The sequence below is a fragment of the Helianthus annuus genome, chromosome 12 (genome assembly GCF_002127325.2).
Source record: "Helianthus annuus cultivar XRQ/B chromosome 12, HanXRQr2.0-SUNRISE, whole genome shotgun sequence".
In the NCBI taxonomy this organism is placed as follows: Eukaryota; Viridiplantae; Streptophyta; class Magnoliopsida; order Asterales; family Asteraceae; genus Helianthus; species Helianthus annuus.
In genome coordinates, this window is record NC_035444.2 from 74,112,755 (window position 1) to 74,136,523 (window position 23,769).

Here is a 23,769-nt window from a genome sequence, read left to right on the forward strand (position 1 = left end):
CATGTACCGTCTGGTTTCTTTACCATCACCGGGTTTGATACCCATGTGTGGTACTGTGTTTCTCTGAGAATTCCAGCCTCTACCAATTTCCTTACTTCTCTAACAACTGCTGCCCTTTGATCCGGAGCCATACTGCGTTTACCTTGCGCGACCAACTTAATGCCCGGAAGTGTTGCTAACTTATACTCAGCCTTGTCGCGGGGTATTCCTGTCATGTCAGAGTGCTCGAAGGCGAAGACATCGACATTCCTTCTCAGCAGTTGTTTCAAATCATTTTTAACTTCGGGAGACAGGCTGTCTCCGATTATAACCGTCAGATCTGGGTGGCGTGCTTAGTACCCACCTTTCCGGACCAATGGCTCCGGTGGGGCCTTGCCGACATCTTTTGGCGTTTAGTACCTCCCCTAGTTTGTCACGGCATACTGTTGCAATGCCTCGCGGGGTAGGGAACTTCATGAATCCTCGCGCTGTAGAAACTATAGCGTCCAACTTCCCCAGAGTGAATCTTCCAATAATCACATTGTGGTATGACTCAGCGCGTACCACAAGGAAAGTTAGGAGTATGGTTCTTTCTCTGGGTTCTTGTCCAAATGTAAGCGGGAAGGTGATCTGACCAATAGGGTCAACTTTTTCGCCTGTGAATCCTTTAATGGGGGCATGCACTGATTCGAGCAGTTTTCTATCTTCTGGTTGCATTCTATTGAAACAATGCTCATAGATAATGTCTTTTGAGCTCCCGGTGTCGACCAGGATTCGCCTCATGCGGTAATCTCCTACTGCAGCGGATATAATTAGGGCATCGGTTGTGAGGTGTAAATCCTCCATGCGAGGTTCGATAGTCATTGTCGCTAGCATCCAGGGTTCGAGCGTGGAGAAACTCCGTTTTACCCCTTTTCCCTTATCCGCGTGTACCATATTCAATTCCCGCGGTCTCTTACCCGCCGCCTTATCGTTTTCTTCCTTGACGACGGGTGGGCCCTGCTTGATATCTCTTACTAGGTGTGCCAATTTTCCCGCCTTTACGAAATATTCGATCTGCAATTTTAGCTGAAAACAGTCGTTAGTGTCATGACCGCTCCCCTTGTGGTATTCACAGTATTTACTTGTGTCTTTGTTGGGATTATCTTTCAGCGGCTTTGGAGGATTGAACTTGAGATTCTCCGAAGCTAAGATTTCTGCCGGTGTCTTGCTCAGGTTGGGGTAGTCGGATCGAGGTTTCGAAGGCTCGTTCCTTGAATAGGTGTTTCGGTGTCTGTCATACCGCGCGTCCGCCTTATCATTCCTTTGATATCGGTCTCCTCTACCCTTACCTTTAGATCCCCGGTGCTCCCTCTCTTCCTGGTTTTTTAAAGCTTCTTTTTTTCCTATTGGTCGCATGACTGGCTGCCACTGCCTTCTCTTGTATGACATAAACTTTAGCTATTCGAAGTATTTCGTCGATTGTGGGGGGCACGCCATCCCTTCCATGAAGTGTTCTTAACAACTCATCATCGTTTACTCCTTGTAGGAAAGCTCCACATGCTAGGTCGTTCGTCACGCCCCGGATTGCCAGGCTTTCCTTGTTGAACCTGACAATAAAATTTTCCACCGTTTCATTGTCTCGCCGGCGGATGTGGAGGAGCTCGTTTCTATCCTTCGTGTGTCTGCGCTGCTGGCTGAACTGTAGGATGAATTTGGATTCTAAATCTTCAAAACTGTCTATCTCGCCGGTGGGCAGACTATCCCACCAGACCCGGGCCGCGCCTACCAACGTTTGCACAAACATTTTGCACCATAGGGGCATGGACCAACAGGCTACCTCACCGGCACTTTTGAATAGGTTAAGATGGTCATCAGGGTCACCTAGACCGTCATATTTGCCTACCGTTTGAGGCATCTTGGGTTTTTCCTTGATAGGGGCTTCTGCTATTCTTCTGGTGAACTTAGACTTGAAAGTCGCGTCCACCGGCTTGTAAGGTCTGGTAAGTTCGTCTTCTTCTACATTGATAGGCTGTACTGGAGGAGTGTTTCTGCTCTGACTTACACCTTGAGTGACCGAGGGTTGTGCCAAAGTAATGTTCGGCATGGGATTGGGACCTCCTCCTGAAGAGAATCTGGGTCTAAACGCGTTTCCTCTATCATAAACTGGTTCCGCCGTTGGCGGAGTCTGAGTGTAAAACGGTTGTTACGCTGGAAAAGCCCACCAAGGCGGCATATAAGCCGCGTATGGTGATTGAGTGTTGCCTTGTGTGGTTCCCTGAGGTGTGTATATTGAGTTTCCGTATGGGGGTAAATATCCATACGGGGGTGCGTAACAGTACCCGTGGAAATATGCCTAATTTCCTGGTGTGACGGGAGCGTTCATAATTCCGGCCGGCATGACAACCGGTTGGTGAGGTGGCGTTGACAGTGCCGCTGTTAGTGCTACAGAATACAACGGCGGCATCGAGCAAGTAACCAAATGTTGATAATATTGGGGCGTGCTGGCCTGTGGTGTAATGGTGTTGGGGTTTGCCGATGTAGTAACAAGCATAGAGCTAAGGCGTGGAATCTGTGTACTAGTGGTTGCCACTGGGGTGAACATGCTACCACTGGTTATACCTGATCCCCCCCGATTGCAACCGTGAGAGCGCGTAAGGAAACGGATCTCCCACCACGGTCCCAGAAGAGACAGCGGTGGTGCTGCCAAAACCTGGCGGTGGTCCTTCCGCCTCAAACTCCAGGTCAAGCGACCTGGTAATGGCCGGAGAAAACGGTGCAGTGGTAACAGGGCTTGTTCCCAACACCAGGTTGTTGTCTGTCGTTGTTTGATTCGGAGTAACTGCTACGTTCTGATCACTTGCCATGGGGTTCTATCTGATTGTTACCGAATAGGTCCCACGGATGGCGCCAATGAAGAAACACTGACCTAAACCGTAGTATCTGGCTAGGACTTCAATGATCAGTGACCCGAACGATTGGCTGCAAAACAGAAACACCGTTAGGACTCGTTACAGGAATGGGGTTATTCCTGTAACCACCCTCCGGCGTGAGAATAAGTCTCGGTTTATGGGAGTAAAGATTAAGAGAGAAAGTTGTATGAGAACAAGATGATCTATACCTTATACGTTTACCTCTATTTATAGTTTTACCATTAGGGTTTCTCCTAACTTAGGATGGATTTCGATAAGTTAGGGATTTGCATGATCTTCCCAAAAAGTTGGAGATTTGGTTGTGTAACTTCCATGCGGAGATGGAATATTCTAGAATAATCATTTATAATTATTTATTTATAATAAAATAATAGGTAATGACCGGGCCGGGTTGACCGATGCGGGTTATACCTCGTCAGATAGGATATGAATTAAGATAGAAATTTTGATTAAAATCATCATGAGAATGATAATTGATGTTGAATTAGTGTTTGTATTGATGATATGTGGAAATTGTCATGTAAGATGAAGTGGGTTTTGTGATATGATCATACAAAATAGGGTTTGGGCTATGATTGTGATGTTAGTTAATTGACATGAAAATGGAAATTATGATTTGTGTTTAAGTCTATTATGATATTGGTGTAATTAGGAAATCCATGAATGCGAAAAATGGTGTAAAATGGTGTACATGATAATAGCACTAAGTGTCAAATTATGATGCACACCAAGTGTTCGATAAATTCATTAAATGTAAATTTTGATAATTGTTAGCAATTGGTATGCTAAGAACGCGAGAAATTATATTGATAATGAAAAGGGAATTCATGAGAACTAATAATGAATGCGTTGTGTAGGTGTGAAAGAAGGAGGCTCGAGTAACCAGAAGGCACAAGGTGTTCAAGATCAAGGTACGTTACTTGTACAATTCGAATTTATTAGTAGTAATGCTTGTTTTATAATTGTAGTAACAGTCATGTAATTGAACCATTACGAACGAGTCATACAAAATAAGAATGTATTGTTTAAGAATGGTCACGTAATTGAACCGTTACGAATGGGTCATACAAAATAAGAATGTATTGTTTAAGAATGGTCATGTAATTGAACCGTTATGAACGAGTCGAACGAATTAGAAGGTTATGGTTAACGATTATGAGAACCATTATGAACGGGTCAAATTGACTAGTATGTTAGGCATGGAAACGATTATGTATTTGACCCGTTGCGAACAGGTCAAATAAGTGATAGTTGTAATCAAACTAAGGAAGAATGTTGAAAGAGCATAGTATGCGAATAAGATAAAAGATTGTTTATCATGTTTGTTGAAAGTTAGTATAATATAAATTCATGTAATTGATCTTAAATCTTACTGTCATGTTTTAGGTAAAGCTCAACTTTAGGTGTATCGTGGTGCTTGGAACGAACACACTAGCACTTCTCGCCCTCAACACGCTTCCGATCTAAATGTAGCAAACGGGTTAAACTTTTGTGTTATGTGAATTAAAGTGTAGTCGTTAAATATTAACCAAAGATATATGTTCTATATCTTTTGTAAATGTTGGATGGTATGTAACTAGCTAAAAACGGTTAACTTTATAAGTATAACCAAGGTTTCTTTAGAAATGTGTAAAGTTCAAATTCGGTCGTTTATTTTCATTTCTTAAACTACTGGTTTGACCGCTTGAAAGAATGGTGTTTCAAGTTGGTATCAGAGCCAAGGTTTGAGAGATTCAAGTACAAGTCGAAGTGCTTGAACTCAAACCGAAAGCTCGTGCATATCGTGTGTGTTCGTTCCAAGGCGCAATGCAAGTAAGTGCTTTTATGATTTTATTGATTTCGCATATAGGAAATGGAACGGGATGGAATTTTTTAGAGTATGGCTAGAATTATTAGACTAAGGGTGTTACTAGGTGTTATGGGATGTTACGGGTCAGTTCGGGTTGGAACGGGACTTGAAAACAGGTCATACAAGCGAAAACAAGAACGAACAGCGTCGGCAGAATAGGCAAGGCATCACTGACGCTGCCCCAGGCCATCACCGATGCTGCCTTCTGCTCCGACGTGCTAAAAGTATGCCTACACGAAAACCTGGCAACACAGATTTACTCGGTGTGTCGCTGACGCGGCCCCAGGCCGTCGCCAACGCCGCTTGTAAGCCTGTAACACTGTTTTTATGGTTTTTCATATCACGAGCTCCATACCTCCTAAAACTGTTCCATGACCCCTATAGACCCCCGAAAAGTGGTAAAAACTGATAAGAAGTCGTGTAAATTAATTGTGCTATGTTAAGATGTTTCGGGAACAAACGTTTCGTAAGGAAGATTGAGAATGTATGAAATAATAACTTCTCCGACTTTATGATGGCACATAGGAGCTTCGTGGCCGCTTTTGGCCATTCCGTAGTAAAAAAGCATGTGAATCGAATTATTGTTAAAATGCCTGGGAAATAAAGATGGCTTAAATTAAAAGTTGTGAATATAGAGATAACAAGACCTCCAACCCTACAATAGAACAAAGGTGCGTTGGGACCCGTTATTGTTCCATAATGATAAAATAATAATCAAGAAGCAAGTAATAATATATTGGATTGAGGTGTGGAGTAATGAAAAATGCAATTTGCTAATGTAAATATGTTTATATAGATGGTGGTGAAATTGTATGTAATTGATGGGTGAACGAGTATAGGATGTAACCATTAGGTAATTAAACATGTAAAATGTATTTTTGATGGAATACATGTAAGAATTTTGGTTGGTTATGTGATTTGGTAAAAAGTGTGCGTTATAAGGTTGGAGTGGTATGATGTTCACCATATGTTTGAAATTTGAATTGTTGCTTAACTGAAATTGAGAAGTAATATATATTAAATGTGAAGAATATGAGATCAATAGAAAGGGATGAAATTGGAATGATGTTGAGTTAGCTAAGTATAAGATATACTACATGTGAACTTATGAAAATACTAACATGCGTAAAAATGTTATACTTGATGATTACATGAAGGCACGAGTCTAGTATGTGGATTGCGCACATGGCCAGTGCGCAAGAAGCATATGACACTCGTGAGACAATGATAATCGTCACATATATATCTGGTAGAATTGGGAAGTAGGTGGATGTGTAGGTGAAAGAAGTTGTAAGACTCTCAAGAAAATGAAGGTATTATGTGAGAATGAAAATGTTTGAACCCGTAAGTAAGTACGGATCGAACAAATAAGAATGAATGGTGAGAATGAAAATGTTTGAACCCGTAAGTATGTGCGGATCAAATAACTAAGAATCAATGGTGAGAATAAAAATGTTTGAACATGTAAGTAAGTACGGATCAAATAAGTAAGAATTAATGGTGAGAATTAAAAAACTTGAATACATCGATGAGTACGGATCGAACTTATAAGAATGAAAGTTAGGAATGAAAAGTTAGATCCGTAGGTGGGTACGGATTAAACATACAAGAATGACAAGTATGAATGAAATAATAAACCCGTAGGTGAGTTCGGATTAAACATGTATGAACAAAAAGTATGAATGGGAAGTTAAGCCCGTAGGTTAATATGGATTGAACAAATAAAAAAGAAAAGTTGAACAAAAAAAAGATTGAATTATAAGTAAATGTGAACCAAACACACAGGAATGAGAGATCGAATTCAAAAAAAAGAGTAAGGATCGGGTAAGAAAGATCGAGGGAAATTTTCGCAAAAAAAAAGTTAAAATGATGAAATGTCGTTTTCGTAAGTAGGTTCGAGCTGAAGGAAAGTACAAACGCGAACCACCATTTATATGAATGCAATAAGTGAGAATATACAGTTTGACCTTGAGAAGTCTGTTACCGCAAAAATTTGACAAAATTTTAATGAACCGTAAAGATTGTATGTAAGAAATGAAATGTCTAATGTGGTATAACATGTAAGTAAAAGCTGCGAGAGAAATATAGGTGAATAAACACCAAATAGGATGAATATTTAAATGAAATTTGCTAACCGTTAACTTTTGCGAATGAGAATGGTAGAATGCTTGAAGTGATAAAGCTAGTGGAGTGGACGAAAGGATGCTCACGAGCGGAAGCTCATCACATAGATGGATGGGGTCAAGCTAGTTATTGTATGGACTTGTGAAGGAGCGGGCAATCCGGGTCGCGGATCGTTGGATTATGCAACGAAATCAAGGTTAGTAAAATGTTTAGCTCATGACTAATGAGTAAGAATGTGTAGATTGAATAGTACTTATGAGTGAAACGAAGGGTGATATAAGTATGGTATAGCATTGAATGTGAGACTTCTAACGGTCAACGTAAGAAAGAATTTATGTCATTAGGAGAAAATCTAAAATTTCTTGAGTGAAAATTTGAAGTATTGGTTAAAGCTTGAAACGAATCAAATAATAAAAAGGCACATCATAGACCTATCACATATCCCCTCAAACTAGGGGTGAACAGAAAACTGAAATAAGTGAACCATAACTGAAAAAACCGAACGAAAAACCAAACCAACACAAAAACAGAGTGTTTAACCCATGCTATTTAAAATTATTCATTTTATTCTTTATTATTAAATATTTATCGTATAAACATTAACATGTTTATTTATCATTGAAATGATATATCCACTTTATACAAGAAAAAACAAAATTTAACATAAAAATTTAATGATATTAATTAAAGTATTATAAAAGAAAATGTCTTAATACAAATTTTGGAGAAATATTAAAATAAATTAGAAAGTTGAGTTTATGTGAACAATATTAATTAAAAAAGACTAAATGTATTAGCTTAAATTAAACGCATAAGAAAGATTCTTAAACTTTAAATTATACTTTTTATTTTTTAATCTTACGTAATTTGTTTCAAAAATCGAAAAAAAAAACAAACCTAACTGCCGAAATAACCAAAACCGAAACCAAACGTTTTTCAAAACCAAAAACCGAACTTTCGGTTACGATTTTTATTTTACCAAAAAACCGAACACTCCTACCTCAAACTCATTACTCATGCAATCCAGAAAAAAAAAACATAAACCACAAGGACCCGAAAACAACACTATCAAACCTTGAGTAGTATATTGCAATGAAAACAAGTTTTAATCATTTAATCCTTCAACCAAAACCCTTCTTCACCCTTGTAACAATGGCGACCCTTTTCCCCCTGAACCTCCAACCGTCATCTCGGATGGCCCTCAGACCTAATTCTTCTTCTCTAATGGCCCTCAAGGTACTTTCCAAACTCTATTAATACGAAATTAGCGATTTATCCCAACAATTATCCCTGTTCTCTTATATTTCCTGTAGTCTGCGACTGTATTAGTAAATTGAATATTCAAATTTGTGTGTAGTTATGATAGATTTTGATTCCTGTTACAATTTGAAAAATTCCTTCGAGTTGGAAGATTTTTGTTTTTTTTTTTTATTTCTTAGCTGATTCCAAATTTGTAGCTGTTAGTGAAATACATTTTTAGGTAGTGACCATAATAATTGGTATAACTTATTATTTGATAGTTTCTAAGGTGTCTCTAGGTAGTGACCATAATAATTGGTATAACTAATTAGATGATAGTTTCTAAGGTGTCTCGTTATCGTAATTAGGGCTTCAAACGAACTGAACAAATGCGAACACGGCCTTGTTTGTGTTCGTTCGGTTGTTAGGGAAATATATGTGTTCACCCACTGTTCGTGAACACTTACCAAACAAGATATACTGTTCATGTTCGTTCTTTGAGAGTTTGAGGAAATGAAGGAGTTCGTGTTCGTTCGTTAATTTTAGGTAACGAAAACAAACGAATGCAAATGAACACAAACAAACTATTATGAACATATTCAAACACAAGCGAACATATATTAAAAGGTATGTATGTAATATACGATACACTAATATTTATTAAATATTTTTTTAGTGAGAATTTCGAAGTTATTGTAATAAAAATATAAATATTAAAAACCCCAGTAAACTATCGAACTCAAATGAACGTTAATGAACACGCCAACGAACGTTCATGAACGTAAATGAACGAACGCAGCATCTGTTCATGTTCGTTCAATAAGCTAAACTAACGGAATTTCTTGTTCGTGTTCGTTCATTTATTAAACGAACGAACACAAATGAACTTCCCGCCAAACGGTTCACGACCTGTTCGATAAACGTGCGGTTCTTTTGCAGCCTTAATTGCAATCACTTAAGGCATTTATGTTACAGACTGAAACCATTGCAAGGTACCACTTATCCCACAATGGTTGTATGGGCAACAAATGTGGGGTTTATACTATAGGTCGACTCGCCCAGAAATATCGCCTAGGCGGGAAAAGCGCATACAGGTCGACTCGCCCAGAAATATCGCCTAGGCGGGAAAAGCGACCGCTTTTGATAACTATGGTTTATAGACCAAATGAGCTCCCTCACTTACCAAACTAGTCATTTTGGATGAGTTCTTCTGTTTGGGCTGTAACAATCTGTTGAGTCGTTAAGGTTGTCTCTCCATGTCAGTGCCAAAGAAGAAACTAAATCGGTATTATCTATTCAAAATCGTTGTGAAACAACAATGGAATCACGTAATTTATACAAAGCTTAGCCTAGAAAAATTTTCTATTTATTTAGATTCACACAAGCTCGGAGATGTGTTTAATAATAGAGTTAACTGCCATTTTCGTCCCTGTGGTTTGGTGGAAAATGTCACTTCAGTCCAAAAAATAATTTGCGCCAGTTTCGTCCTCAACGTTTTTAACGGCGCGTTATCTTTTTGGACTGAAGTGGCACGTTTCAAAAATGTTGAGGACGGAACTGGCGCAAAATTTTTTTTTTTTTTTTTTTGGACTGAAGTGGCATTTTCCACCAAACCACAGGGACGAAAATGGCAGTTAACTCTTAATAATATGGTATAGTTTTATAATATATAATAATATAAATACCCTTAGAGTGTAACAAACTAACAATTAGTCTAAGAGAATTTTATAAGATGTGAGGAGAGTTCAATTAGTCATCACCAAAATTTGGAGAGAAAAGAAATGAGGAATGGTCTCTTGTCAAAGACACTAGCAAAGTAACAACCACATACATCTCTAAAGATATAATCTAGCATGTAATCATGAACTCTTGAAGTCCAAGCCGTTAATCTTCAAGTGAATACATCATCACTAAACACTTGAATTCCAAGTGGATAGTTTTTTTTTTCTTTCTGGTGAGCGAGAGATGCCATCGCAAGAGAAACAAATAGCTACCCAAATGGATTCTAACGCTCGCAGCTCATTCAATGGGGCCCGTATGGGATGCTGTAAAACATACAGCATAAGAAAGTCTTATCTATTGCCTATCAAAAATTAAAGGAAGCAATATGAAGTTCTTAAGCTTTACTTGCAAATAAGTCATCATTAGTCAATATTACACTTTGTAGCAATTTGTTTCACTTTGTATTAAAAAATAGGTGTTTGGTTTAATTGCAAGTTAGGTCTATGTTTATTTTTGTGCTCTATATTTAAATATAGTTCTGAAAATGGTTGTATTTGAATATTGCTATTGTTTTTTAAGTTTTATGCTAAAGAATAGCATTGAGAAAGCAGTACTCCCTTCATTTCATATGATAACATTTTTTCGTTATGTGGTAGTTGTAAAGTTTACTGACTTAATAATTTTTTTGCATATTTGGACTAACAAACATCTCCTTATCACACAGGGTTGGCCTTGTCAATCAAACATGTTAACCTCTAAACCAAACGCCTTAACATACCGAAAACCTTGCCCAAACATCTCGTGTACTATGAAAATGGACGCATCACAGCCAGACCCACACGGAAAGTCAACTTTTGACCTTGTAATAAACAAAGCAAGAAAATTGTGGGATAATTCTCCCCAAGAAGTCAAGAGCTTTCCGTGGACTACCGCCTTGGAGAATTTCACACAACTTATTATCGACATTATTTTGGTAGTCACCCAATTCTTATATCTACCCGTAATGGCAGTTACTTCCGTTAGCGAGATGTCATATTGTGCTCATGAACGAAAGCTGGTTTTAATTCCTATCCCGATTCTTATTGGTGTTGCTGTAGCGGGAATGTTGAGAAACAGAGCGTTGAAATTATCTCCATATCTCAAGGTGATTACCATCATAACGTTCTAAAATTCTTTTAATAGCATCATAATGTTTTAAAATTGAGTGAAGTACACGTATGGTCCCTAGCTTTTCAAAAGTACATAGATGGTCCCTGTGGTTTGCGCTTTGTAACACATTTAGTCCCCAGCTAACAAATCTAAAGGTTTCAACAGGTCCAAGTTAGGGACTAAATCCGCTACAAAGTACAAACCACAGGGACCATCCATGTACTTTTGGCAAAAGTGGAGGACTAACCACAGGGACCATCCGTGTACTTTTGGAAACCTAGGGACCAAATCCAAAAACCATAGGGACCATGCGTGTACTTTACTCTTTAAAATTTTGACATTTGTTTTCTTTGTGTCATGTCTCAGGATGCGAAAGTTCCTTGGCATTTGTATGCCAATATGCTTTTTTTCACGTTGATCAAGTTGCCGGGACCGTATTATCCATATTGGGGACGTATTTTAATCCCGCACTTTGCAAATGGAGGGTTATTTAGGACTCTATGGTTTCTTTTTTTATGGTACAGGATGTCTAAGAAGGATGTGCACAATGATCTTGAACAAAAGGCGGCATAAGTTGATGCTCTCAAATATTTGTAAAAGGTAAAACTTTCAGACCCTTTACGAGTTGACCGTTAATCTCTTAGGCTTATGTACTGAATGTTTCAGATTACGGTTTTAAATTAGCTTTCATTTTGTCACCCCATGCTCTTTTTTTTTTTGCCTTCTGTTATTATATAATATGATTTATGAGTTATAATTCCAAGTATAATCAGTTGCGGTACAATTTTTCTTTTTTACCTTTTAAAAGTTCTTTCTATAAGTTGAAAATTTTTCTTAGAGAAGTGAAAAGTAAAAAACAAGAGTTTGATAAGTTGAGCCGTTGAGGACATATATCTAAATTTGCGGGTTTTTTATTTTTTTGTATTTTTTATATAATGGTTATTCGAAACTATAGTCAATTATAATCTGTGACCATTTGTTTATATTTCCTGCATCTTTTTTTCTTTTTCTAATAGTATTTGATTCTTGAATTTTGATTTGTACAGATCTTCTCGTCCTCTAAATCATATGTCACACCGACACTTTTACCATTAAAGACCAAACTCACTGTTTCGGGTCAGCATGAAAGAAACGTTCTTGCAAGCGTTGAAGTCACATGTTTGTTATATTAGTAGGGCCGCATGCAGCATTATCAGGATTTTTGTTTCTTAAGCAGATTGGTGTGGTGTGTATCTTCAGTGAGGATAAAAATTTTAGTCTGTCTCAAAAGCATGCTAACTTTTAACACTCCTGGATTGTTGTTCAAGGAGCTTCTAGTGTATAATACAACTAAAACCGACACAACTTGAGCTTCAGACCTAACGATAAACCCGTTAAAACAGGCCGCCCTTTTTCCATTGTAAGCAATCTGGCATGCTTTGATCTTTACGACCCTGTTTCATTAGTGATGCTTCCAAATAGGCTGAGCTGCTTGTTTGCGATGACTGCCAATCGAGTGCTCAAATCGGGCTTTTTTTAATACCCGGTTCCGGGTATGATCGGGTACGGGTATTGAGGTGAAAAACCATACCTTATGTATCTATGTAGGGTATGATCTGGTTCGGGTATAAGCAGGTATTGGAATTGGGTATGGGTCCGGGTATTAATACTTGGTTTTTAAAGATAAGTTTTTTTTTTATAATTTTACACAAAAGTAAATTTGTTTAAAAATTAAATTTGGTTTTTGTAATTTGTAAAAATAACTAGATAAGTTCACTATGTTGTAGATGATAATCAATTTAAGATTTAAGATACGGTTGTTTAAAGTGGTCACCGGAAATAGGACGGGTTAATGAGAGCTAAGCCAACTTTAGCTTAGACATAGACTCGAAATTAAACAAGTCATCCTAGCTTGAAAACTCTTAATGAGCTTGACTCGGATAAAGTCTGGGCACCTCACTTGAAATGCGTAGAGCATAAAAAGCAACCACCGCCATCAAGTTTAAACCGACCCTAAGATATAAACTAACCATGAAAATCAAAGACACAAACATACACAATCAAAACTAGATCTATAATCACCCTTATTTATTATTGGGTGTGTAATCAAATAAAAGATTAGATCTATAATTACCCTTATTTATTATCTTTCATTTTCAACTCAACGTCTTTCATTTTCAATTCAATGGTTAAAAAACGAAAGTGCCGGAGAAAAAGGTGCAAGAATACTTTTGAAATAGCCACTATGTTGATTTTTTTTTTCAAATTCCTCCCATTTTTAAACGTTTGTAACTTTTTTTTATACAACATTATCCTTTTTTACAAAAATAATTGCACCATAAAATCGAGAATTTTTTATCTTTAATTTAAGTACTATATTGCTACATAAAAATCGGCAACTAAAAGAACCCAAAAGATGTGTTGTATAACATGTTTTTTATGCTGGATTTCTTATACTAGATTTTTGTGCTGATTTTTTTTGTGTTTAATTTTTGTATACTGGATTTTTTATTCTAGATTTTTTGTGCTAGAATTTTTTGTGTTGTATTTTAAGAAAACAAAAGGTGAGAGATTGTGTTTTAAGACCAAAATACCCGGATTTTTTATTCTAGATTTTTTGTGCTAGAATTTTTTGTGTTGTATTTTAAGAAAACAAAAGGTGAGAGATTGTGTTTTAAGACCAAAATACCCTTTAATACTGGTTACAAGGAGTATCACATATCATGTTAGCCTACAAAGTCAAAAATTCACTTTTTAGGAGATGTTCCTCCTTTATTCCTCCTATTATTAAAATCTAAATCGGAGTGACAAAGCTGATGTAGAAATCCAAGGAGAAATGATGAATGAGAGAGAAATCAATGGAGGTGGGTTGTTTTTCGGTGGAGATTTTGTAGTATGATTTATGTCAATGAGAACTTCACCCAACAATAATCGTGTTTCTCAACTGTTCCACTAAGTTTTTTTTTCCTTAAGGTTACTCAGCTTCCATTAGGTGGTTCAATCCTTTGTAATAGTAATCAGAATTAAATGTCATTTTAGTTTTTGTGGTTTTGGTTATTTTATTAGTTTAGTCCAAAGGTTTCATTTTTCACCTGTGGGTCCAAAAATGTTTCATCATTGCCATTTTAGTCCACTTGGTTAACTCCATCCATTTTTTCTGTTAACGACAAGGGCAATTCGGTCATTTTTTATGTAATTCTGTTAACTAGAAAGGCAATTCGGCCATATAAAATGACTGAATTGCCCTTCTCGTTAACAGAAAAATGGATTAATTTAACCTAGCGGACTAAAATGACAATGGTGAAACTTTTTTGGACCCACAAACGAAAAAATGAAAACTTTGGACTAAACTGACAAAATGACCCAAACCATAGGGATTAAAATCGCATTTAACTTTAGTAATTATTTACATATAGATTAGTTTCTAAAAAATGAAAAATATAGGGATCATGGTTATTAATAAGTGAATTTTTTTTCTAATAAACTAAGTGGGGTGTTTGGTGTTGCGTTTTCAAAATAGGTTATGCGTTTTCAAAATAGATTTAGCGTTTTCAAAACTGCGTTTTAAAAAAACAGGTAGGTACATGCTTCTCTAAAACTGCGTTTTAGAGGCAGATAATCACTTTTTCATCCAAACATTTTTTAGATTATTTATGTTTTACATATGCAATAATCAAATAATCACTTCAAAACGTAATCCCAAATATCCTCTGAGTATTTGGGGCTTTCATTGGTTGGAATAGAATTAAAAATTCTCACACATATCCACGCATCTCTCTTTCATTCCTGCCGTTGATTCCCATGACGCGTTGGGTAACACTCAAATATTGTTGATATGTAAATGGGCATCAACCCATTACACTTAACCTAAGTCCATCAACCTCAAATTTCTTACCATACAATAGGAGAATATCAACCTATTTGGTTATATTTATTACATTTATTTAACTATTAGAATCATATAATAAATCACCAAGTTTCTTTTCTTATGTTTATAACAAACTAGTGGCATTTTCCGTGGTATCGTGACAAGTTTTCGATGACATTGGTTTGGTTTGTTAAATTATTGGTATGATACAGACACTTGGTATAACAATCAACACGTATTTTACATCAATTAAAGACAATAGTAACAAACATCAGCGTCGATATTGTTAGGACGGTATTATTTTAGTTTCGTCATGGTATAAGTATCAATTAAAAACCATAATAGCGAACACTGGTACCGATGTTGTTTAGAAGGTATTGGTTCCTTTTATCATGGTATTGGTATCATTACTGGTATTCATTTATTGTCACGGACAGAGTTATATAAATAAAATATTATCAAAACCGGAAACCATAAAAATGAATACGGATACAAGTACTGATGTTGTTTGGTTCAACTCGGTATTGTACGATAACGATACAGTGTTAGTTTATCAAAGTTAGAAACTGTAAAAATGTATACTAGGTGTAGGATCGTTGTATGACCCAAATGAGACATTCAGAAGAGTTTTGTATCCGAATCAAAGGCGGAATCAATGAAACGGACAAGATAACAGCTTGATTCACTTATAATTGTCTCTTGTATTAATCTGATAGTGTTACAGCACCTGGAGACAGTTCGGCAGCACTTCGTTACCGAATCAGAAAAGTTATAAATGAATTGGAGATCAAGATATTTATAGGAGGTGTAATTCCGTGCGGAATTAACAAGGTGTCGGTTCATACGAAATTAGCTAAGCTAATTTCGTACGGAATTAACCTTGTTCATTTCATGCGGAATTACCTAATTCCGTGCGGAATTACCATATGGTAATTTCGTGCGAAATTACCTCAATCCACATAAAACCTGTTTTCTCGTACTACGAGCCCTGATCTATCAATCATATTACATGACATGATACAAGACGAAGCCAACAGACATTATTGCACTAACAGACTCCCCCTTGGATGTTGACGAAGTCTTCAGTGTCTAATCTTCAGCATGACACATCTTTAGTCTTGATCAGTCTATTTGCTCTTTCCGAATTGTCTAACATTGTAAGCATCCAACTATCTTTCTTCAAGTCTTCAGGCTCCCCCTTTCGATCAGCTTCCGTGCTTTTGGGATCGACACCTTGCTTTCCGTATACAAGCTCCCCCTTGCTTAAAGCTTGTCTTCAGACTCCCCCTTAGACTCAGCTGTCGGGATCGTAATCTGGAATCACATCTGCAATACTCAAACATTTATAAGTAACAATGTTTTGAATATCCATTAACAAAAACTCTAGCTCTTTTAACAGATTTTTAACAATCTAAGCATCCAACTCCCTCACAGTTAATCATCCAAGTCCAAATTAATGACCTTGGCGATCTCACAAACTATTTTGATTTTTGATTTTAAAACTTCATGTTTCAAATTAATGAACTTGTTTTATTTTCAGAGACACGATCAGCATACTTAGATTTTGAAACTTAGCACTCAGACATCGGTTGTCGAAACTAAAGTGAAATCAAAATCTTTTTGGATTTTCTGAAATATAAAGCAGTAAAGAAATATTTACAAACATATTTACAGACAATATTTTTGTTTGAGTTCATGTCAAAGAATCATATCAGTTTTTGACAAATCACTAGTACCGTTGAGCTTTAAACACTTTCAGTTCTAAACGATTCACTTAGATTGTCAGTATACTGATCCACTTAAATTTTCACACAAAGTTCAACTGTTTCGAGATACGAATTTAGTATTTTAAGGACTTAACTTATTCGCGTGTCCCACCTCAGAATATACTCCCGTATCCAGATCCCAATATTCAGTCTTACAGGTGAGTATACCTAGATGATATCTGTAAAGGGTTAAATGCGAGACCGTGAGAGCTCAGGCTATTGCTTCCGCAAAATCAGAGAGATGACGGTTCGACTTTAGGTGTGTTCCCTTTAGAGAATCTTTTCTTCAACAACACATGATTAGCATTTTTCAATGTTTCATCATTTTTTATGTTGAGGGCTAGCTTTATGAATAAAGCAATGCAAAGCATTATACAAGGACTAGGCTATTGCTCCCACAAAATCAGAAGTCCAGGTATAATACCCCAGATATCATCACGTACAAAGACCTAGTATGTCAGAAATAGAAAGCCCTTCAAACAAGATTTCAGGGGTTACCTATATATCTGAGAGATGTTCCCCACGAGATAAGTAAAGTATTTGATATTTAGGTTTATATCTCGAAAACAATCTACTAAGCGTGTAAAAACCTACTGGCATATCATCAGTGAGACCGTTTATCACATTATAACATTACATTTCTTTAGCGTACTGTGATTGTCTACTAATGTACTATCATTTCCTCTTTTTACACAAAAACTCTTTTTCGAATTTTATCATGTTTTTTTTTTTTTTTTCAAATTTTCAAATATTTTTGTATTTTCCGACATATTCTTATTCTTACTCCCCCTAAAATGCAAAACCGTTTAAAGAAAAGTTGATAACCGATGTAGATAGCTTTGTCTCGCCATCCATTTTCTGCATCTCATGCTCTGTTTTGCAGAAATTATAACGTACCCCCATGATTTACAACACATTGATATTTTACAGTTTGAAAACCGTTTTTCAATCTTGTGAAATTAATCATATTTGTTCCGCCGTGAGGGTTTCGGCATATTCAATCAACATATTTTTGAATTTTTGAATTTTTTTTTACAAATTTAACAAACAAACATATTTTTGGTTTTTAAATTTTCAATTTTTAGGGTTTTTGAAATATTGTTTATTTATTTACAAAAATCAAACAAACTCCCTGTTTCAACCAACACAGGGTTCAGCAGCCTCCTCTTCCCATTGTGCCAGGCTGCTCTGACACTCCTCTTGTTGACATTCTATTATCTTCGGAAGTACTTGCACATTTACACTTACTCAATTACTTGAACAAATTAGCCCAGATCTGTTTGACCTTAGGCATTTCAACACAATATGCATCATTTAACTTCGGAAAATCTTTGTCATTCTGAACAAGACTTTATAAATTTTCACTTCAACTTTTTCATCATTTGCCAAAGTCATTTGTTTCTTAACACTCCATGTTTGACCTTTAGGAGTACCTCGTTTGTAAAAATGTGACTCTTTTTGAACATTTTGATTTTGAACAACATTTGATTTCCAAAACTGTTGGGGTTTTGTCATATCAACTGATGTTTTCCAACTTTGCGTTGTTCTCAATCTGGGTGTGTGAGAATTCCAGGTCTGTTTTGAATCAAACCTGTTCGGGTTTGATTTCCAATTTTGATTCGAAGCAAACTTGTTTGTGTTGTACCCCCAAGTTTGTTTGGAATCAAATTTGGTTGACCTTTGTTTCACATCCTCAGATTTTTGTTTCTCAACATTTTCAGACTTCTTTTTTGACTCAACATCAACAGGTTTCAGATTTGGACACTTGCGAGCAAGATGTCCTGTTTGATCACATTTGAAACATGTTCTTTTGGACACATCTTTGACCTGTGGTTGTGGCTTTTTCTTTTGAGCATAGAACTCTTCATTAGACTGACGCCTAAATTGGAGTTCTTTCTCTTCTTCCGAACTTGTTCCGTGAACAAAATTCATCTTTGTCTGATAATTTGAATTTTCATTTTTATTCCAACTTCGTTTCTTCTTATAACCCAACCCAGCCTTCATGTTTTTCTTCTTGAAACCAGGTTTGTTATAAAAAGTTTTGTGACCTTTTCCAACAAACTTTGAAATTTCAGATTGTTCAATTTCAACCATTTTGAAAACTTTGTCAATCTTTTCTGAAATCACATTCTGAATTGGGAATACAATATCTAAGAATAATTTGTCTGATCCAATCATGGTATAAACCAATCCTTTTGAATCTTCATTCAAATTTTTCTCAGATTTTGAGTTTTTCAGATATTCTTCATGAAAACTACCTTCATTTCCATCCTGTGATTAAGATTTACCTGTATCAACCGACTCTTCTTTCAACACACTTTCAACGACCTTACCTACCACATCTGAATCACTAGAATCATCAGATTTGGAATAGGTTACGTCAATGTTTTCTAGCAATTGATCTACCATGTTGAAAGCTTTTCGACCTTTTCATCATCATAAAATACAAACTTTTCCGGTGGTGGAACTTGATGAAACTCTGAGCCAATACCTTTCTTGTTTTGCTCAGAATCTTTCCCATCCGGTTTTATGTTGAAAATTCTTTCAAGCACATATGACGACGCATGATAACTTTTTAACTTGTTATTATCCTGTTCTAAGTCAGCAATCTGACGCTTAGTTTAGCAACATCTTCAATGTAAGAGTTTACAACTTGCTGTTTTATTTCATACTATCGCTTAAGCGTATTAGTTGTTTCAGAACAATAATTCAGTCGTGATTGAACAAATTTCATTTCACTTTTCACCTTTTCATATGACTCTTTTGTAATATGATAAGCCAATTTTATTGAATCATACTCTTTTTTCATTTCTTGACAAACATTTTCTTTTTGTGAACATTCTTCTGTCATTTTTAAAACATTTTCTTTCAAGATTTCATTTTCTTTCTCTAACTTTTTACATTTTTCTGAAATCGTTTCATTATTATATTTTAAAACTTTTTCGTTTTCTAACGTTTCTTTGCATTTATTTTTGAAAACTTCTTCGATTTTATTAAATTCAAGATCTCTTGTTCTGAACTTTTCGTCTTTTTTAGTACAAGCACTGCACGTTTCCATGCATTTCTTGCACTGTTCAACAGTTTCAATTAAGGCTTCAGAATCAGAATTTACCTCAGTGATCGGCACCTTGGTGTTTGCTTCAGTTCCTGTCTGATCAGCTTCATCCTTCTTCTCATCACCAGCATCAACAACCTCCACTTCAACTTCAACCGAACTTTCCAGCTTCTTCTCAGCTTCTTCAACTTGTTGTTCTTCAATAACAGCTTCTTCAACTCTTCTACTATACCATCAACATCTTTCTTCATTCTTTCTTCATCTCTCTTCAACAAGCCTGATATCATAACATCTCTTATGATTTTCTCAAGCCTTTTCGGATAAGCTTTATCTTTTTGAACATTTGAATAATATTCACTGGCTCGAGGAACTACTAATAGAACATCATTATAAACTATGTCCTTCTTGGGAACAACCGGTTCACCAACCCTGTTGACATAACATTCTCTCTTTTTATCCCATATTTTGTAACTGACAGCATCTTCGTATTCTTCTTGCATCTCATCAATTCTGTTTCCAGCAATGCTTCTTTCTCTGTAAGTTTTCTCACGCAGAATCTCTTCTCTGGTTTTCTCTTTGACTTCAGCAACAAAAACATAATGTTGGCTTTTTGATGTTTTTCTGCCATGAGCTGTTACAACACGATCTTCTTCTGGAAGAATCTGACTCCAATCAAACCCTTCATCATCATGGAATATAGCAAGTGCTCTTGATTTTTCTCTAGGATTATTTTCAATCATCTTTAGCTCTTCTCTACTACGGTGGTAAATCTCCTTTCGATAATAATCATCATTGAAAGGTTTCTCCCTTTCAGCAACTTCAGAATTTCTACATTCTCTTTTGAAATGACCTTTTTGCTTACATCTGAAGCAAGTCACTTTGGATTTGTCGAATCCAAGATTTGTTGACGGACCACCTAATGAATGCTTCCCGGTAATCTCCATGTATCTCTGAGCTCTGCGAATGCAACTTGCCGAACACCAGCGAATGTCTATGAGCTCCATTTCTTCTGGATCATCTGGTCGTAGTCTTCTTTGGTCAATTCGGAATTTCCAATTTTGCCTGCAACTAGACCTTCATACGATTCCTGAACTGATGCAAGAAAGCTCATTTGCTGTTTAGCTGCATTGATGCTCATAGCTGGAGAATTTTTCAACTTGAGAGCAATGTTGCACAGTATCTCCTGTCACACCCCAACCGATGGCGGAATCATCAGGGCGCGGCACTAGGCGAATCAGATTGCTCAAGAGAATCCATAACAACTATATTGCGATAATATTTATTACATTCGTTATCCCATACTAACAAATAATACAATCACATAAGTCATCACAGATTTCTTGTCCTCTCGAACAATTCAAATCCGACAACCTAGCTTGATTTGATGTAGCCTTCAACTAGTCCTGCAACATACGTTAAAATAATGTCAATACAAAAGTATTGGCGAGTATACAGGTTTGATATGTAATAGAATAATAGATTAAGAAGTGCTGCGAATTTCCATATGCATAAACGTAATACACGACATATATACTCACAAAACTGATACTACCAGCTAAGTCCTCGATGCTCGACTCTTCGATGGCATAACTAGACCCCGTCGGGCGCAATAGTACTATACTAGTCGTGGTGGGACGTCACGAGTATAAGTCCTAGCATACATGCAACTAGCATCACGTATATCTATGCAAACAGTTAGTCGCAAGTGATAAATTGACAATTTGAATCATTCGTTTGATAAGTTCGATTTATAAGGAACGTATGTTACACCCAAAATTCGATAAAAATGGGTCAAGTATACTCACAGTGCGTATTCGGTTGGATTGACGGGATGGTGACTGAGAATGTCCTGATTTCAGACTAATTACATGAGTATTGGATTACGCGTTAAATGGTATCGAATTACATGAAATTGGACGAAAATCGGTTTGGAACTGGCCCATTCGGATGGACCGCTCGATCGGCCGGGCTGCTCGATCGAGTGGGCCGTTCGATCGGATGGTCCAGCCGATTGGCTGGGCCGCTCGATCGACTGGGCCGCTCGATCGGCCAGCCTGTCCAGTTTTTTCGGCGATTTTCGCGTGTTCTTCGGTGGTTTTGGTCGAGACGTTGTCGTGACGTGTTGAACAACTAAAACCCCATCAATTCCGACCTATTCTAACGGCCGGGAATCACCCCGTTTCATCAGAACTGGCCGTTCTTGGTGGTTTTTCCGTGTTTAACCCGAAACCGGTCGTCTCTTTGGCAGGAATCAGATCCTTGACCAACACGACACTAAGAATGAGCAGGAGGTCGGTCTAAGCTCTGTTTCTACCGTTTTTATGTATAGATCTGATGTGAAAACCTTGATTATTCTTGCGGAAGTTCTTAGATCTGAGTTGTTTTTGGTGGAATGAGGCCAACATTTGAAGTTCATAAGAACTTTATGATGACATCACCCTAGAACATCTCAAATCTATACTTCTTGATTGGAAAACATAGATTTAGACGAGTTTTATGCAAAATCGTATGGAAATCATTCGGATCTGGGTTGTTCTTCATGGGATGACATCACTCTTGAAGAACTCCATGGTGACATCACCCTAAAACACTCCAAATCTGTTGATTTCACGGTCAAAAGTCGAAAATCCAAAGGTAGAAAGATGAAAGAATGCATATCGATCAAGGAAGTACAAGATTCGAATGGAAAACTTACAAGAATCGCGAGAAATCGGAAGATTAAGGGGCCGGAGTGTCTTGGTCGAGTAGCAGCAGCAACAACAAGTGTTTGGGGGTGAAGAGGGGGTATTTATAGGCAAGGAAGGAGAGAAAAGGAGGAAAGGCAGGCCGGATCGACTGGCCCGTTCGGTCGGCCGGCCCAGCCGATCGGCTGGCCTGTCCGATCGGACGGCCCAGCCGATCGGATGGTCCGTTCGATTGGGCGGCCCAGCCGGTTGGCTGTTCTGTCCGATCGGCCGGCCCAGCCGATCGGCTGGCCCGTTCGATCGGCCGGCCCAGCCGATTGGCTTGCCCCTCCGATCGACTGGCCCGGCCGTTTGGCTGGCCCGTCCGTACGGGAGCCTTTAGTCCTTGTTTTTGGCGTGTTTTCGACTGTTTGGGCCATATTTTCATATACTTATATAATTATTTAATTATTTATTATAATTAATCACAAAAGGTCGCATATACGCATCTATATATCTAATATTCGGTGTGATGATCGAGTTACGCGTGCCTTCGAGTGCGTTCTTCGATGTGATGAGCCACAATGATTATCGGGGCACTACTTGCTCGTGTTGCCATCATCGTCACGATGGCTGGAGACATGGTACTCACCCGATAGTCTTTGTTAGCATTGCTTCTTTACGTTTTGACACCTCACGGCTATCGAGGAGGGTGGATTAAGTCCTCACTCAACATCATCGTGAGTGTTACAATTTATGAAAATAGGTTTGTAATAGCGGTAGAATATGCGTAATTATTCGATTATACCTCGATTTAGCGATATATCTGATATAGTTTCATATGATCCGAATCTCTGGAGCTAGGCGTAACGAGTGTATCGAGTAGTAACAACGCACGAAGGTGCGGGTTGTTACAGTCTCCCCTGCTTTAGGAAATTTCGTCCCGAAATTAATCCATTAGTAGGGTCGTAAGAGTTGATGCGAATGAGAGTAGTGATTGAAAGCGTCTAGATAAGCGAGCGATCGATTAACGATTCTGCGAGCGAGAGCGGTGAGAAGGTACGATTCGAATGACCAAAAGCGATGACACACACACACAAAAGCGATTCCATAACGTTTTTAAACTTACCGATAATCGATTAATCTTTGAAGATATTTAGTAAAATCCCCTCATGGCGCGGCGCTATCTGCATCGATGTTCGCACCCGCGCTATGGGAAGGGTTTTTGCTAGTTTGATAACAGATTCTGAGTTATACCTTTTAAAAGAATTCGGCGGCAAAATAAGCTTTAAGAAAATTTTCCTACAACGTTGGTTCGAGCTGAAACCCGATTGTCGAACCATCGTTTTCGGGAAGATTTCTTTTTGTCATTGCAAAAGTTTTTAAGGAAAACTGGGCTCATGAAATTTCCATTGGGCACGGGGCTAAACCGATTCGATGTTTTCTCCATGTTGTACGGAAATT

At 37.4% G+C, this 23,769-nt stretch overlaps 2 protein-coding genes across 2 annotated transcripts; one reads left to right on the forward strand and one right to left on the reverse strand.

The window, feature by feature from the left end:
- Positions 1-276: 276 nt before the first annotated feature.
- Positions 277-1,377, reverse strand: LOC110893085. Its single transcript, XM_022140205.1, has one exon. The coding sequence runs from the start codon at positions 1,375-1,377 to the stop codon at positions 277-279; it is 1,101 nt and encodes a 366-aa protein (XP_021995897.1).
- Positions 1,378-7,943: 6,566 nt separating this feature from the next.
- Positions 7,944-12,377, forward strand: LOC110895297. The gene is made up of 4 exons (XM_022142582.2): positions 7,944-8,100; positions 10,550-10,969; positions 11,341-11,574; positions 12,021-12,377. The coding sequence occupies exons 1-3, from the start codon at positions 7,957-7,959 to the stop codon at positions 11,545-11,547; spliced, it is 771 nt and encodes a 256-aa protein (XP_021998274.1). The 5' UTR covers positions 7,944-7,956; the 3' UTR covers positions 11,548-11,574; positions 12,021-12,377.
- Positions 12,378-23,769: the final 11,392 nt, after the last annotated feature.

Coding starts and splice junctions, on each gene's coding strand:
- LOC110893085 (XM_022140205.1), bottom strand. CDS start 1,377: ATGCGACCAATAGGAAAAAAAGAAGCTTTAAAAAACCAGGAAGAGAGG.
- LOC110895297 (XM_022142582.2), top strand. CDS start 7,957: ATGAAAACAAGTTTTAATCATTTAATCCTTCAACCAAAACCCTTCTTC. Junction 8,101..10,549: donor CTTCTCTAATGGCCCTCAAG/GTACTTTCCAAA, acceptor CTTATCACACAG/GGTTGGCCTTGTCAATCAAA. Junction 10,970..11,340: donor AATTATCTCCATATCTCAAG/GTGATTACCATC, acceptor GTCATGTCTCAG/GATGCGAAAGTTCCTTGGCA.